The 14,395-nt window shown below is 45.3% G+C and overlaps 1 protein-coding gene across 3 annotated transcripts in view; it reads right to left on the bottom strand.

Moving 5' to 3' along the window:
• Nucleotides 1-14,395, bottom strand: part of itpr2 (inositol 1,4,5-trisphosphate receptor, type 2) — a 295,275-nt gene that overhangs the window by 199,981 nt on the left and 80,899 nt on the right. For all 3 annotated transcript variants that reach the window (XM_068004673.1, XM_068004674.1, XM_068004675.1), the window contains exons 5-9: nucleotides 13,192-13,350; nucleotides 9,398-9,496; nucleotides 9,230-9,313; nucleotides 8,976-9,122; nucleotides 6,571-6,666 (exon numbers count right to left, since the gene is read on the bottom strand). In XM_068004673.1, coding sequence (XP_067860774.1) covers nucleotides 6,571-6,666; nucleotides 8,976-9,122; nucleotides 9,230-9,313; nucleotides 9,398-9,496; nucleotides 13,192-13,350 — 585 coding nt within the window. The remainder of the gene's footprint in view (nucleotides 1-6,570; nucleotides 6,667-8,975; nucleotides 9,123-9,229; nucleotides 9,314-9,397; nucleotides 9,497-13,191; nucleotides 13,351-14,395) is intronic.

Here is a 14,395-nt window from a genome sequence, read left to right as displayed (position 1 = left end):
TATGAGATTGCTTTGGCAGATCAGGCAAAGGTGAATCCAAAGAGCTTCTACAAATACATAAAGGGCAAAAGGGTAACTAGGGAGAGAGTAGGGCCTCTTAAGGATCAACAAGGTCATCTATGTGCGGAACCACAAGAGATGGGTGAGATCCTGAATGAATATTTCACATCGGTATTTACGGTTGAGAAAGGCATGGATGTTAGGGAACTTGGGGAAATAAATAGTGATGTCTTGAGGAGTGTATATATTACAGAGAGGGAGGTGCTGGAAGTCTTAACGCGCATCAAGGTAGATAAATCTCCGGGACCTGATGAAATGTATCCCAGGACGTTATGGGAGGTTAGGGAGGAAATTGCGGGTCCCCTAGCAGAGATATTTGAATCATCCACCGCTACAGGTGAGGTGCCTGAAGATTGGAGGGTAGCAAATGTTGTGCCTTTGTTTAAGAAGGGCGGCAGTGAAAAGCCTGGGAACTACAGACCAGTGAGCCTGACATCTGTAGTGGGTAAGTTGTTAGAGGGTATTCTGAGGGACAGGATCTACAGGCATTTGGAGAGGCAGGGACTGATTAGGAACAGTCAGCATGGTTTTGTGAGAGGAAAATCATGTCTCACGAATTTGATTGAGTTTTTTGAAGGGGTAACCAAGAAGATAGATGAGGGCTGTGCAGTAGACGTGGTCTACATGGACTTCAGCAAAGCATTTGACAAGGTACCGCATGGTAGGTTGTTACATAAGGTTAAATCTCATGGGATCCAAGGTGAGGTAGCCAATTGGATACAAAATTGGCTTGACGACAGAAGACAGAGGGTGGTTGTCGAGGGTTGTTTTTCAAACTGGATGCCTGTGTCCAGCGGTGTGCCTCAGGGATCGGTGCTGGGTCCGCTGTTATTTGTTATTTATATTAATGATTTGGATGAGAATTTAGGAGGCATGGTTAGTAAGTTTGCAGATGACACCAAGATTGGTGGCATTGTGGACAGTGAAGAAGGTTATCTAGGATTGCAACGGGATCTTGATAAATTGGGCCAGTGGGCCGATGAATGGCAGATGGAGTTTAATTTAGATAAATGTGAGGTGATGCATTTTGGTAGATCGAATCGGGCCAGGACTTACTCCGTTAATGGTAGGGCGTTGGGGAGAGTTATCGAACAAAGAGATCTAGGAGTACAGATTCACAGCTCCTTGAAAGTGGAGTCACAGGTGGATAGGGTGGTGAAGAAGGCATTCAGCATGCTTGGTTTCATTGGTCAGAACATTGAATGCAGGAGTTGGGATGTCTTGTTGAAGTTGTACAGGGCATTGGTGAGGCCACACTTGGAGTACTGTGTACAGTTCTGGTCACCCTATTATAGAAAGGATATTATTAAACTAGAAAGAGTGCAGAAAAGATTTACTAGGATGCTACCGGGACTTGATGGTTTGACTTACAGGGAGAGGTTAGACAGACTGGGACTTTATTCCCTGGAGAGTAGGAGGTTAAGGGGTGATCTTATAGAAGTCTATAAAATAATGAGGGGCATAGATAAGGTAGATAGTCAAAATCTTTTCCCAAAGGTAGGGGAGTCTATAACGAGGGGGCACAGATTTAAGGTGAGAGGGGAGAGATACAAAAGGATCCAGAGGGGCAATTTTTTCACTCAAAGGGTGGTGAGTGTCTGGAACGAGCTGCCAGAGGCAGTAGTAGAGGCGGGTACAATTTTGTCTTTTAAAAAGCATTTGGACAGTTACATGGGGAAGATGGGTATCGAGGGATATGGGCCAAGTGCAGGCAATTGGGACTAGCTTAGTGGTATAAACTGGGCGACATGGACATGTTGGGCCGAAGGGCCTGTTTCCATGTTGTAACTTCTATGATTCTATAATTTATTCTGATAAAATAATGTGGTAGCTAAAAGAAAATTTAATATGCTGACATTAAGTATCTGCGAGGTAAAGCATTTACATTGAGGCAGTGTTCAATCACCTTTTTTATCCACGTCTACCCAATGAGAACTGGCATCAAGGAGCCCTGGTGGCTAGGGTCATACCTGCCACAAAGGAAGATGGTTGTGGTCGTCAGAGGCCAACCATTGCAGCTCCAGGACATTGCCCAGAAGTTCCTCGGGGGACACTCCTCAGACAACCATTTTCAGCTGCTTCATCAGTGACCTTTCCTCCGTCACAAAATCAGGACAAGGGCTGTTCGCTATTGAGTCTACAATGTTAAGCTGGCTATGCCAGCCTATGGCAGGACCAGGCTTGGGCTGACAAGTGACAGGTAACATTCATGCCACATAAGTGCCAAGCAATGGCCATCTCCAGCAAGAAAAGGCTCAACCAGCACTGCTGAGTTGCCAGTATCAACATCTAGGGAGTCATCATTGACCAGAGGCATAACTGGACCAGCCATATCAGCACTGTGGCTACAAGAATAGGACAGAGGCTGGACACTGATGAGTGGCTCACTTCCTGACCCCTCAAAGTCTCTGCCCCATCTACAAACCTCGTCAGGAGTGTGATGGAACACTCACCACACACCGAGACGGGTGCAGTCTAAAACAACACTCAAGAAGCTCAACACCATCCAGGACAGAGCAGGTCACTTAATCGGTGCCCCTGCCACTGGACTCAATATCCACCCCATCCACCACTGTGAGTGCGATCCACAGGATACACTACAGCAATTCACCAGGGTTACTGTTATAGTACCTCGCTGCCCTATTACCTCTACGACCAAGGAGGACAGGAGCAGCAAAAACGTGGGAATACCATCACCTTCAAGATCCCCTCCAATTACACAACATCCTGACTTGGACATGCACCGCCATTCCTTCATCGATGCTTTTGCTACCTCCAGACTTGACTATTCCAATGCTCTCCCCCAGCTGGCCTCCCATCCTGAGCCCTCCATAAACTTGAGCTCATCCAAAACTCTGCCGCCTGTATCCTAACTCGCACCAATTCCCGTCCACCCGTCACCCCTGTGCTCGCTGACCTACACTGGCTCCCAGTCTGCCAACGCCTCAAATTTAAAATTCTCATCCTTGTTTTCAAATCTCTCCATGGCCCCTCCCTATCTCTGTAACCTCCTCCAGCCCTACAACCCTCCGAGATCTCTGCACTCTTCCAATTCAGGCCTCTCGCGCATCCCCGATTTTAATCATCCCACCATTGGTGGCTGTGCATTCAGCTGCCTAGGCTCTAAGCTCTGGAATTCCCTCCCTAACCTCTCCACCTCTCTCTCCTCCTTTAAGATGCTCCTTAAAACCCACCTCTTTGACCAAGCTTTTGGTCACCAGCCTTACTATCTCCTTATGTGGCTCGGTGTCAAATTTTCTGTGATAACACTCCTGTGAAGCACCTTGGGATGTTTTACTATGTTAAAGGCGCTTTATATAAATGCGAGTTGTTGTTATTGCTGAGTCAATATCCTGAAATTCCCGACCAGCATCATTGTGGGAGCACAGGCACCACAAGGACTGCAATGGTTCAAAGAGAAGGTCCACCAGTTGGGCAACTGGAGATGGGCAATAAATACAGCCTTGCCTGTAGCTCATTATTTTAAGTTGTCTGACACTGCAGCTTTATTAGGGAGGAATAGACAAATATTTATTTCCAGGCCCATTTCAGTTGATACTTTATAAATGTTAAATCCAAACTGTAGGCTACCCACCATCAATTTGATATATCCAGATAGCTACTCAGGTCCCCTTCCTCACCTCTTTTTCCAGTACAATGTTGACTGTTTCAGTGCCGTTTCCTGCTCTGGCCCCGAACTGGAAATTTTCATCAAATTTGCTTCCAATTTCTACCCCTCCCTCACCTTCACATGGTCCATCTCCGACTCTTCCCTTCCCTTCCCTTCCTCAACTTCTCTATCTCCATTTCTGGGGATAGGCCGTTGACTAATATCTACTACAGCTACCTTAATTACACATCCTCCCACCCCACTTCCTGTAAGGACTCTACTCCATTCTCCCAATTTCTCCGTCTCCGTTGCATCTGTTCTGACGATGCCACCTTCCACACCAGTGCTTCCCAGACATCTTCCTTTTTCCTTAAACGAGGATTCCCCTCCACTGTAGCTGACAGGGCCCTTGACTATGTCCATCCCGCACTTCTGCCTCACCCCTTCCCCTCCCTACTAAAACCCTCCCAGAACCATGATAGGGTCCCCCTTGTCCTCACCTTCCACCCCACCAGCCTCCACATCCTCTACCATTTCCGCCACCTCCAACGCAATGCCGCTGCCAAACACATCTTCCCCTCCCCTTCCCTTTCAGCATTCCGAAGGAATCATTCCCTTCACAACATCCTGGTCCACTCTTCCATCACCACCGACATCCGCTCTCCTTCCCACGGCACCTTCCTGTGCGAGCGCAGGAGATGCAACACCTGCCCCTTCACCTCCTCCCTTCCCACCGTGCAGGGCCCCAAACACTCCTTCTAAGTGAAACAGCAATTTACTTGTACTTCTTTCAATTCAGTTTACTGTATTCACTGCTCACAATGCGGTCTCCTCTACATTGGGGAGACCAAACGCAGATTGGGTGATCGCATTGCTGAACACCTCCGCTCAGTCCACAAGTGTGACCCTGACCTGCCGGTCACTCGCCATTTTAATTCCCTGTCCCACTCCCACTCTGACCTCTCTGTTCTTGGCCTCTTACACTGTTCCAATGAAGCTCAACAGGAGTTGGAGGAACAGCACCTCATCTTTCATTTAGGCACTTTACAACCTTCTGGACTCAACATCGATTTTAATAACTTCAGATCATAACCACTGCTCCCATTTTTTCGGACAGCAGGTGTTGGTAATGGTTCTGTTATAAACATTTATACCTCCTCTAGACCCATCTTTTGATTCTTTACTTGTCCCATTACCACCCTCCTTGCCTTGCACTATCATCTTTTAACCACTCCTGCCCTCCACCCTTTCAGAGACCTTCCCATTTGTTCTTTCCTCCCCCTGCCCCCTTTCCCTGGCTCTGTAGTTGCTTAAAAACTGTTAAATCTTCAACTTCTTCCCGTTCCGATGAAAGGTCTTTGACCTAAAACGTTAACTCTGTTTCTTTCTCGACAGATGCTGCCTGACTTGCTGAGTATTTCCAGCATTTTCTGTTTTTATTTATAGCTAGCAGTATCTAAGGGTTGAGTCTCCTCCCCCACCCACCTGGAAGCATGTACGGTGGAGAAGATCCAAGGTGGTGTCTGCCTTGCTTGACCTGAGTCAACGGTCTTTGTAGATGCAAGGCATTAACGTAGGCCGAACATACCTCAGGTGCAGCCCTGTCACTTGGCAGGACCCTGTGCCTGGAAACGGGGCTGGGGAAATCCAATTCTGGCTTCTGTCCAAAACTAGCAGCCAGATAGTGACCACACCCAAAGAATTAATGGGGGGGGGGGTGCGGGGGGAATGTTAAAAAGAATGTTAATTTAGCCTATTGTATCCTCTGATCTGAGGGCGCCCTGGCATGAAGCCTAAGACTGGCTTCTTCTAGGCGCTCTTCTTAAATGGGCATTTGGTATTAGCAGAGGAAATCGAAGGTGGAAGTGCCACTTCGGTACACCTGCCTCATTCATATGGGATTTGAATGCTTACACTTGCCATCAAGACGAAACCCAGGCTATTCCCGAGGCAACGCAAAGCGGGGAGGAGCCAGCGTCATGGGTCTCCTCCCCTTTTCCCTCTATTTTGCGCCCAGGAACTGAGGGCTCCATGGGCACAAAGCAGAGGAAGTTCATCCCTCAGGTTTCCAATATAACATAATCTAGGCCGACACTCCAGTGCAGTACTGTGGGAGTGCTGCAGTGTCAGAGGTGCCATCTTTCAGATGAGGCATTAAACCGAGGCCCCGTCTGCCCTCTCAGGTGGATGTAAAAGCTCACACATCACTATTTTGAGGAGGAGCAGGGCAGTTCTCCCCGGTGTCCTGGCCAATATTGATCCCTCAACCAACATCACTGAAACAGATTAACTGGTAAATATCACATTGCTATTTGTGGGATCTTGCTGTGCGCAAATTGGCTGCCGCATTTCCCTACATTACAACAGTGACTACACTTCATGAGTATTTCATTGGTGCTGTGGAATGTCCTGAGGTCATGATAGGTGCTTTATAAAGGCAAGTTCTTTCTTTCTTTCTGTTTAGGCATTGGGTTTGGACATTTCAAATCGAAACTGTTTGGATTAGGTAACCAGATATTTGCATATGTCCTGGCAGGAAGTTAGTGAAAGATAGATGGCAATAAATTATGGGGATCAGTGCAGAGCAAAAAACAGAACAAAACTAATGGTTATACCTGCTGAATGCTCCCTTTGTGTCAGTAACCTTTTGAGTACAAGTTGACCAGATGCCAAAATAGTTCAGTTCAATTGCAAGGAACCCAAACCGAATAAAGAGGATTCACTCTACAGTCAGCATCTTATTCTAGACGAGGATGAGGAATGGTTGCATGTTTGAAATGAGTGCTTAAAACAAAACACACCACGTTGTGATGTATAGAATGCCAAAAAAAAGCACAATACTTGATGTCATTACTGTCAGCACTGTGATATTGTTTTACTGATGTACAATTTGTTCCTACCTCTGCGGCCAAGTAGTTTCCTGTAGCCAGATGCTTGAACCTAAACAGGCTATTCCAGTGTCCTGCTCCTCCCCGACAGGGGTCGTGGTGTACAACCTGCAAGAGGAAACAGTCTAATTAACCAAATAAACAACAGGATACTTTCAGAGTAAAGCATGGGAAATGGAAACATGAAACATGTCAACATGGATATTGAGCTTAGAGCAAGCTTCAGTGCTTCTTTACACCCCTGCCCTTAACAGTTATTAGGCTCATCAGCTATATTCATGCTGTGTGTAAACAAGGGAATTTGGAAAATAAACACTGAAGATATCATAACTTAAGAAAGTGTTATTCATATTCTAATTATAAATGGAAATGTATAATATTTTTATTTTCAATTTGTTGCGATAGATTTTTGACTGCGTTGAATTTTTAACTTGTATTTTGCATTGTTAGAAACAGTATGTGAGGGGTTAACACCTAAAGACACACTGATTGTTTCCCAAAGAAAAGCCGTCAGGCCAGACCCCCAGACAGGTTGGTAGCAGGATGTTCATTGCTTTGGCCAACACGAAGTGTGAGTTGTTTGAATGGCAGGAATCAATCCATTCAATCACAGCTTTCCTTTCCATTGTCAAAGATTGCCTATCCAATTGATATCAATGAGAGAAATGTAACCCTATGGGGATGGCTATTGACCTAATGCAATTATGAGAGATGCAGTCATCCACTGACTTTTGTTTCAGTATAACATCAAAGGAGTTCCCATCATTTTGCTGTGGGTAAGTCTGTCTAAGGAGGCAGTGTCAGCTTTGCAGCTATCAGCCAAAGAGCTATGTGTTTTAAGTTTCATGCCAACCCAACAAAAATGCCACGCCAAAATGAAGCTACAGCTAGCAAGTCTACAGGGCAGTGTCCTAGGCCCGACGATCTTCAGCTGCTTCATCAATGACCTTCCCTCCATCATAAGGTCAGAAATGGGGATGTTCGCTGATGATTGCACAGTGTTCAGTTCCATTCGCAACCCCCCAAATAATGAAGTAGTCCGTGCTCACATGCAGCAAGACCTGGACAACATCCAGGCTTGGGCTCATAAGCTGGCAAGTAACACTCGTGCCAGACAAGTGCCAGGCAATGACCATCTCCAACAAGAGAGAGTCTAACCACCTCCCCTTGACATTCAATGGCATTACCATTGCCGAATCCCCCACAATCAACATCCTGGGGGTCACCATTGACCAGAAACTTAACTGGACCAGCCATATAAATACTGTGGCTACAAGAGCAGGTCAGAGGCTGGGTATTCTGCGGCGAGTGACTCACCTCCTGACTCCCCAAAGTCTTTCCACCATCTACAAAGCACAAGTCAGGAGTGTGATGGAATACTCTCCACTTGCCTGGATGAGTGCAGCTCCAACAATACTCAAGAAGCTCGACACCATCCAGGACAAAGCAGCCCGCTTGATTGGCACCCCATCCACCACCCTAAACATTCACTCCCTTCACCATCGGCGCACTGTGGCTGCAGTGTGCACCATCCACAGGATGCACTGCAGCAACTCGCCAAGGCTTCTTCCACAGCACCTCCCAAACCCGTGACCTCTACCACCTAGAAGGACAAGGGCAGCAGGCACATAGGAACAACACCACCTGCACGTTCCCCTCCAAGTCACACACCAACCCGACCTGGAAATATATCGCCGCTGGGTCAAAATCCTGGAACTACCTTCCTAACAGCACTGTGGGAGAAGCTTCACCACACGGACTGCAGCGGTTCAAGAAGGCGGCTCACCACCACGTTCTCGAGGGCAATTAGGGATGGGCAACAAATGCTGGCCTCACCAGCGACGCCCACATCCCATGAACAAATAAAAAAAACATTTAGGGAGAGGGCAAGCGGCGTCTTTATCATATGTACCGAGGAAGGTGATGCACTGTTTTATACTGTATACTGTTCATTGACCTCTTATTTAAACAAAATCATTTGTTGGTTTAGAGCCTGTGTTTCAGTCTGGTAAGAGTGTATATTCAGTCCAGCTTTTTGAAGAGAGAAGAATGACTTGGGGGCACATGATACATTCTGGTTGTTGGTCTACACTAAGCACCGTTTCACTGGGTCTCACTATTATTTACATGGATAATTGGCAAGCTAGGGTGCGCTCCAGATCATAAGGAGTACGAGGTCTGCTTACAGGCTGGTCAGTAAAGCTAAAGCGAAGAAATTATTTGGTGTACAAACCCAAAAAACATGGCCGTTGTGCTACAAATAGATTGGGTTTTTGGGCAACTCTTCAGTAAGGGTCTTCTCTACTTGTTTACCCCTCTCTAAAAAACAAATTTTACATTAAATCACTCATTTAATAGGAAGGATTGAAAGCAATGTTAACAATACATAGTACATGAAATTAAGTTATTGTTTATACCTCAACTTCCCAGAGTGCTTTGGAACTCGTAGCGGAGGTTGCCGATTGGCGCAGTGTGGTTCTCAGGAAGATGTGCTGCTGTTTCTTATACTCATCGCAAGTTAGGAACTTTTCTTGCTCCGCGTGGAAAAGCCTCACCACGTCGCCCTGCAGATTGACGGGGGGAAATTGTTTAGGTTACATCGACTTTGAAGCGATCTGTGGCATAAATCAGATCGGAAGCAAAAGGAAGGGAAACAAAGAAAAGCACTGACCCCTTTAAGAACATCGTCGCGGTAATCGCTGTGCTTCATGAACAGCGCTATCTTCCAACTTGTGTTGCAATTCACAGCATTCACCTGGTATAGAAAAGGTTTGGTTATTTTTTTCATCGGATCCCCAACAGTAGAGAGTTCACCAACACTTGTGTCATTTTTACTTACCTCTTTGCAACCTGGGTTGTCTAACAGCTCGTAACTGCTAGCATGCAGTGGCTGCCCAGCGTTGACGGGATTCAAGACCACTTTATCTCCTACAACCACCTGTAAATCAGAAGAAAGGAAAATAGGTGACCAATACGGTAATGACCCGACTCAAGATCTGTGACCATTTTCACTTCTGTTCAGTTATAGAGCCACAATTTTACCATTGTAATGAATGTACAAAGAATTACATAGAAATGATTGCACAGAAACAGGCCATTCGGCCCAAAAGGTCCATGCCGGTGTTTATGCTCCACATGAGCCTACTCCCACCCCTCTTCATCTCACCCTATCAGCATATCCTTCTATTCCTTTCTTCCTCATGTAATTATCTAGCTTCCCCTTAATGAATTTTATTTTCGTTATTTCAGTGATGCAATCTCCCCTCTTCCCTGTCTTTTGCGAATTACTAATATAAAATCTATACAGGCTTGTACAAGGTTACAGTGCGAGGTCCCTGACCAATATGTGCCAAACATGGCTTCACTCGAGTTTCTGTTGTAAGACGCAGTGATTATTTTTTTTACACATTTCCATCGGGGTTTCATGTACTTCCTGAGACGCTGATCTGCAATTCATTCTGGGAATCGATGGGAATGGAGCCGCCCATAATCTGTTCCTGCTGATCAGGGAGGGTTAAAGTTCCAGTCTTTTGTTCCTGACATGTTCAGATCCGTAGAATATGTAAACTAGTTGTCATCATCAATTGCATACTTGCTCACACACTGCACTGTCAGTGTGACCATGAAATGAGAAACAATGAGTGTGTTCCAGTGTTAGTGTTCCTGCTCCAGGTCCCGGTCTTAATTTTGTTGACTAATTCTGCCTATAACTTCAAACAGTTTTGTAAAGAAAACGATTACAGCATTAAACAGCAAAGTGCACTGTACATTTATTAGTGACATTTGCAATTAGTTCTCTTCAACAACAATCCGGAACTTTCCATGTCTTCACATGGGGTTGAATGTTGAGCCATAAATGTAACCTTGACCTTAAAAATAATTTGAATTTTCTTTATCTCTACCTTAATTTCCATTTTGTTTGACTTCAACACAATTTTTCTGATTTCAAACGGCAACTACCCTGTTATTGAAGGAAAAATATCCCTCGACAATTCACTAGAGCTTGACTAACATGATCAGTAGTCATACATGGAATGGGCTGGGCACTTTTCGGAACATAGGAATTGCTGGAGGAAAAAGACCAGGGTCCATCGAGTTCACCTTCTACCATCCTGGTAGTCACATGATACGATAATGGAATTATTGACTCATCATCACAATCAATCTCTATCAATGAGTCTACAACAGACCGAGACATGAGGCGAGGATGTCCCAGTGGTGGAGAGCTTTGGGAACCATAGGCCCAAAGTCACCTGTTCCTCCCAAGCGTGTTACACTCACCACACGTCATGTCTTAAATTACTCATATACTGTATCCCAAAACGTTACTTTACCACTCACTAACACCCAACTGTAATAGAGGTAGATCTTTGACATACTTAAATATAACTTTGAAACAGCAGAAGTAAAATAAAAAGCATTCCAAGACCTGCACATCAATAAATAGCAGCACAATAAATCAGTTGCTTTAAATCTATAATATATTAAAAGCGCTGTGTGAGTCACAGCATTCCATTTCAAATTACCATTGAAAACCCTTATGTTAATGGGAAAACCCATTTAAAATCAACATTTAACTGCAGTACCAGTTACGCCTGTAGGTGGTGCTGCAATAGAGGTTTTCAATGTTAAATGTCACGTAATGTTACTTGTTAAAACAATAGCTCGCAAATAATATGTTCAGCATTAAAGCCAAAAAAAAAAATCATAGTCTGCAGGTTCTGGTCACTGAGTGTCTCTGTGGAGCATTTTAGGTTTTATGCCGACCAGTAGCCATGTTGCTATGGGCGTGTAAGCCAACAAAGCTTGCACTCCAAAATGTAAACTTCTTCACATATTTTTTCAACCCTGGGCAGCTTCCAAATCCCCCCCCCCCCCAAACCCCCTGCCCCCCATCCTGGCCAGGGATCTCTCTGTCTCTCTCCCCCGCCCCCCTAATCAAAGAACTTTCCTTCAGGAACAGGACCCTCTTGCATGCAACGTTTTACTCAACCCCTCCTTCTCCCCCATCTATATTTCATTGCTGCACCCTCCCCCTCCCCTGCACCAGTAGCCAATATTTCAGGCAGTTCCCCTCCCCCTGCCCCTACTGAGCAGCATTCCAGATATTAACCCCCTCTCCCTTCCCCTCGCTCTCACTCCCTCCTCATTCCCCTCCCTTTTCTCACCCTCCCTCCCTTCTCTCTCCCCCTCCCATCTGACTCCTTCCCCCTCTCTCATCTGGGTCCAGTTAGTAACCTCACCCCCCTCTAACCCTGCTAGCCCTGAGTATTACACTTGGTCTTGACTCCTCGTGTGTTACACCAGAGGAGTCGGACTAGTTTATATTAAACATATGGATGACCTGAGGCTCAGTAACAAATTACAAACCAAGGTTTAGAAAACACTGCCACAAGACAACAATGGACCCATTCTGAAAAAGTGGGTGGAACAGGGTTGATCCCAGTCTTTAAACACAGTGCTGCCAAGGTATTTATTTTGATTTCTTGAACTGGTTGATATGCACAAGAAGATTAATCACTAGTTGCAGCTGTTTTTCATGGCAGGTTTTTCAGAACAGTAAAAACTGTAAATAAATTTATAACATTATTATATTCGAGTGCCCATGAAGGACCAACATGTTCCCCATTCAATGGGGTGGGTACAAGTCTGATTGTTGAACGTGGCAAGTCTCTGTCTATCATTCGGTGTTCGCAACGACTCAATCATAATATTCATGAGTTCTACTTTTATCAGTGCAAGTCCAATGCACTAGCCCCGATAAAGAGGGCAGTAACCTCACTTGGGGCTCATTGTACCAGCTGTGAAGAATGACATAACAATGGCAGGAAGTCACTGGCAGTCAATTTGCTGCTCTTGCATCTATTATCCAAATTTCACAGAAAACAACCCAAAAGTGGGAGTGATATCAAACAGTGCCAAGAACTTTGCTTGCCACAAGAGATTCTATCTAGATGACTCATTCAGAAAGCACAGATGAGAAAGTTCCCTGAACCATTATTTGTCAGAGAGTGCTTAATAGTAGCTATTTCAATTAAGGATATGGTCGTCCAGTGGTTCTGGTACTGGACTAGCAACCCAGAGGTCATGAGTTCTAATGCCAGCGTGGCAAACTGTGAAATTGAATTCAATAAATCTGGTGAATTGTGGGCTGGCACCAGAAAAAAATGACCATGAAAGGTTGACGTCAAAACTCAAACTGATTCACTATTGTTCTTCAGGGAACATTACTGCCACACCTACCTGGTCTGGGCCACACGACTCCAAACCTACACTACATAGTTGATTCTGAATGCCCGCAGGACAAAAAATATTTCCTTGCCAGCACTGCCCAAATCCCAAGATAAAAAGAAACAGGCTGGAGCTCCAGTCAATAGATTTTTGTTAGGTAAGGGTATCAAGGGACATGGAGCAAAGGCAGGTAAATGGGGTCAAGGTTCAGATCAGCCACGATCTAACTGAATGGCAGAGCAGACTTGAGGGGCTGAATGGCCTCCTCCTGTTCCTACTGTTCCAGTCCTGGGAGAACTGGGGTGAGGAGCACCACTGGATATGAATGTAATTTCAGCTACATATCAAACTACTTGTATATTGTGGATTGTTTATCACATGATGCATATTATTCTGACTTACATTGTCACCTTCGCTCCTCAGCTTCCAAAAAGGTTGAATGTAGAACCAGGAGCCTTCATTTCCAGCAGGGTCCAAGGAGACTCTCATTGCATTTTTTTCTAGGAGAGCTGGCAGCCTCTTGTTGACAGTGAGATACTTGTTGCTTTTTATGTGCAGTAACTGCAATCAAAAATTACACATAAAACAATGAACCATTCCTTTGATCCAAACACAGATTATTTACATATTTTCCATTCCTCTGATTCTGGCCTCTTACACATACCCCACTCCCTTTTCCCCATCATTGGCAGCCATGCCTTCAATCGTCTAGGCCTTAAGCATCGGAATTCCCTCCCTAAACCTCTCCGCCTCTCTCTCCTTCTTTAAGACCCACTTTAAGACCTTACTTTTTGACCAAAATTTCAGTCACCCCACCTAACATCTCCTTCTTTGGCTCAGTATCCATTTTTGTCTGATTATGCATCTGTAACATGCAACAACAACAAAAACCACTTGCATTTATATAGTGCCTTGGGATGTTTTTCTACATTAAAGGCGCTATATAAATGCAAGTTGTTGTTACACTATTGAGGTTCTGAGCCTTGGTAAGGCAACATTTTAAGTATTTTTTTACACATAGTACAGTGCAATCAGGAATAACCACAGCAAGGGTAGGAAAACAATGTCTTCATGTCCAACGGTAGCAAAGTATTATCCATCGCCCAATACAAGGTCCAGCAAGGATGGTTAAGTCTTCAATCAAGCTTCTGTACACCAGAAATAGTGTCCCAGGGAATGATGTTGTCTGAGACCAGTGAGAGGAGAGGTAATTTTAACCCTACTCGCCCTACGGAATCTGGGATGGGTGGGCAGTTAAAATCAGCCAAGTTACTTACCCGCCCAGGAGCTGACAGGTTTGGTTCGGATTTTCACCTGCTTAACTGGGCAGGCAGCAAGGACACCTGCCCAAAGTTGGTGGGGTCCTTTTTAACATATACATGTCGGGTCCCGATGACATAATTGGGATCTGACTGCAAATTTAACTTGGGGGCCTGAGCGGGAAGCGGCATTGAGTTTCCCACCAGACCCGACCCAGCAACGGAGGATCGGGGCCAGAAGATGTCCTAAAAGGGTACGTTGGTTTTTCTTCCTCTGTGGAGGATGAAAAGTCACGATTTTTCCCCCCCCCGCCGCAACCACTCCCCCATTCCCTAATCGTGGGACC

Source organism: Heptranchias perlo, chromosome 24 (assembly GCF_035084215.1).
Source record: "Heptranchias perlo isolate sHepPer1 chromosome 24, sHepPer1.hap1, whole genome shotgun sequence".
Taxonomy (NCBI): domain Eukaryota; kingdom Metazoa; phylum Chordata; class Chondrichthyes; order Hexanchiformes; family Hexanchidae; genus Heptranchias; species Heptranchias perlo.
The sequence above is the reverse complement of the archived record's forward strand: the minus strand, read 5'-3'. Positions and strand labels throughout refer to the sequence as shown.